Source organism: Sphaeroforma arctica, assembly GCF_001186125.1.
Source record: "Sphaeroforma arctica JP610 unplaced genomic scaffold supercont1.4173, whole genome shotgun sequence".
In the NCBI taxonomy this organism is placed as follows: domain Eukaryota; class Ichthyosporea; order Ichthyophonida; genus Sphaeroforma; species Sphaeroforma arctica.
Genome location: NW_014036385.1, coordinates 1 through 2,668, shown reverse-complemented (window position 1 = coordinate 2,668; position 2,668 = coordinate 1). Strand labels below are relative to the sequence as shown.

Sequence of the window (2,668 nt, the reverse complement as noted above, 5' to 3'; positions counted from 1 at the left end):
AACTTTTTTTGTTCATGTTTATATATATTTGTATATGCCACCTGTATATCAAAAGCGTTCTCTTTCCGAGTTTATACATTTTAGTGTGATATATTTGTGTTTAAAATGGACCTACTTGAGTCGTCACTAACTTTATAGGCGACGTGCTGTTTTTAATAAAGAAGTAAATACAATGCAAGTCGGGTTTCTAATTACAGTATTTAATATCTGATAATTATACTTACACTTTAGTTACCACCCGTGGTCACCTCTGCCTTCTGCTTAAATGCCGCGTCATTTTCTGCGTACGCTTTTTCAATCTGCTCATGGAACACTTTGTACACGTTGTTTCGCTTCATCTTCAACGTGGGGCCCAATAAGTCCGCAGGAATATTCAAATCTTCCTCAAGCCAAATCCAAAATCTAGGTGTCGCGGCGCGTGATATAACGAGCTCAGCGCCCTCCTTTAACCCAGCATCTATCTCTCTCTTGATGACCTCACATTGCTTTGCAGCAGAGTATGTGGCGGCCTTGCTGCCAACGCTCTTGGTCCATTGCAGCGATACTCCCTCGAGCTGATCCGTGGGCTTCATCGTAGCCGGGTCCATCTCCACACACAGGGACACCAACATTCCCATATATGGCTTGCGTTCACCAAACACCACACAGTTGCTAAGATACGGCATGGCCTTCTTCATGGCCTTTTCGACGGGCAAAGGGGCCACATTCTCACCCCCCGCACCAATAATCAGTTCTTTAATGCGGCCTGTGATGCTCACAAACCCTTCTTTGTCGATGGTACCCTGATCACCGCTTGCTAAGTAGCCATCCTCGGTGAGTGCATCTGCGCTCTTCTCTTCATTCTTGAGGTATCCCATAAACACATGTCGGCCGGTGAATTGGACCTCCTGAGTTTCAGGATCAATACGAAGCTCGCTGCCGGGAATTTTGCGACCGACTGAACCCTTTCGGTAACCAAGATTGGGTGTGCAGATAGAGGCTGGTCCGCAGTTTTCGGACTGTCCATACACTGAATATAAAAATATCAATTTACATTTTAGCATGCGGGCATGTGGACACATGATATCATATTCCTTCGATGTAGTATATTGAAACAATTACAGACTCTTCGTTCGCACACGAGGCGACTATAATAAAATGACAAATACTAAACAAAGTTTCAATAACGAAGTAGACTTGCAATGTACCATACCTTCGAGCAAAGGTATGTCCAATGCCGCAAACAAGTCCAAAGTATCCATTGAAATAGGTGCTGCACCAGTCACGCACAAACGGCAATGATTCAGACCCAGGGCTGCTCTGACCTTGCTGAATACCAGCGCGTTCGCCAGACTATATCCCAAACCTCCTGTAGGATTTGTGAACTTTGACTCGCCGGCAGCGGTTAGACCCTCTCGGCTGGCCGTACGCTGAAAGCCCACGCCTTTAGCCCACGAGCCAATCTTGAGCTTGAGACCTGTGGATTCGGCACCCATCGCGCGTAGTTTAGCGGCGATCTTCTCCCATACACGTGGTACTCCCATAAGGATGGTAGGTTGTACGGCAACGAGCGACTGACCAAGTGTGCCACTCTTTAAGGCATCTGGACGGGCAAAGGTGGCATGACCGCCCAGAATACAGGGAAATCCGAAGTCGAGCATCTGAGCTGCAATATGCGACAGTGGCAGATAAGATAGAACGCGATCACCTGGACCGATTCCATTCATTGTAAGCGCTGCGGTCTTTGTGGTAAAGACCATGTTATCGTGACTGATCATGACTGCTTTAGGTACTCCTGTTGTGCCAGAAGTGTAAACCAGTTTTATGCAGTTGCCGGCGACCTGCGCATTCTTGCGTTCATTAACCTCAGCTAAATGTGTATCGTTCTTGTCCAATGCTATGAATTGCTTGTACTCGTAGAGAGTCACTCCATGTTTGCGAAAGGCCTCTTTGCGTGCACTGACGTCCTCTGGATTCATATTATAGACCACTATTACTTTCAAATCAGAAAGACCGCCCTCAATAGCATCATCCAAAATTTTCTGATACTTCATCAGTTGCATTTCGCCTTCGACCACCACAGTATGCGCTTCACTATGCGCTGCTTGGTACTGACATGCCTCCGCACTGGAGGTCTCGTATACCCCGGCACTGATACCAAAGGCCATCATAGAACCCATATCTGCGGAGACCCATTCAACACTATTAAAGCCAATTATATTTACCGCCTTGTGTCGAGGAAAACCGCACGCTACCAACGCCTGGGCGAACTTCTGTGCCTCCGAGTAAAACTCTTTGTGCGAATATGTTTTGTTCGATTCGCTTGTGCAGTAGCCTGTGTCTGCCTTGGTTTGAGTGAAGGTGGTGTAGGCTGGCTCGTCTCCGTGGTCGTCTAGGATTGTTTTATTCGCCTCCCAGAAGGTTTGAACGGGAATCTTATCATCGTCATCAGTGCGGATGGGATAGACATCGCTGGCTTTTGTTACGAAGCGCTTGACCATTTTGTTTAATCGTGTGGATTCTGAATGTGTTGTTCCACTGTGCACACACAAACAAAACGCGTCCCTACTTTTATCTCTTTTTCAATTAGGTAGACGCATGTCAACGGCGGAGAACACCACCGGAAGGCGGAAACCCTCAGAAATCAGACGGCCACTGACCACTGTTGGGTACAAAACTACCAAAAAAA

At 46.9% G+C, this 2,668-nt stretch overlaps 1 protein-coding gene across 1 annotated transcript; it reads right to left on the bottom strand.

The window, feature by feature from the left end:
• Window positions 1-227: 227 nt before the first annotated feature.
• SARC_14116 (hypothetical protein) lies at window positions 228-2,480 on the bottom strand (the record flags this gene model as incomplete). The annotated part of the gene is made up of 2 exons (XM_014291752.1): window positions 228-1,009; window positions 1,193-2,480. The coding sequence occupies 2 exons, from the start codon at window positions 2,478-2,480 to the stop codon at window positions 228-230; spliced, it is 2,070 nt and encodes a 689-aa protein (XP_014147227.1).
• Between the last annotated feature and the right edge of the window lie 188 nt (window positions 2,481-2,668).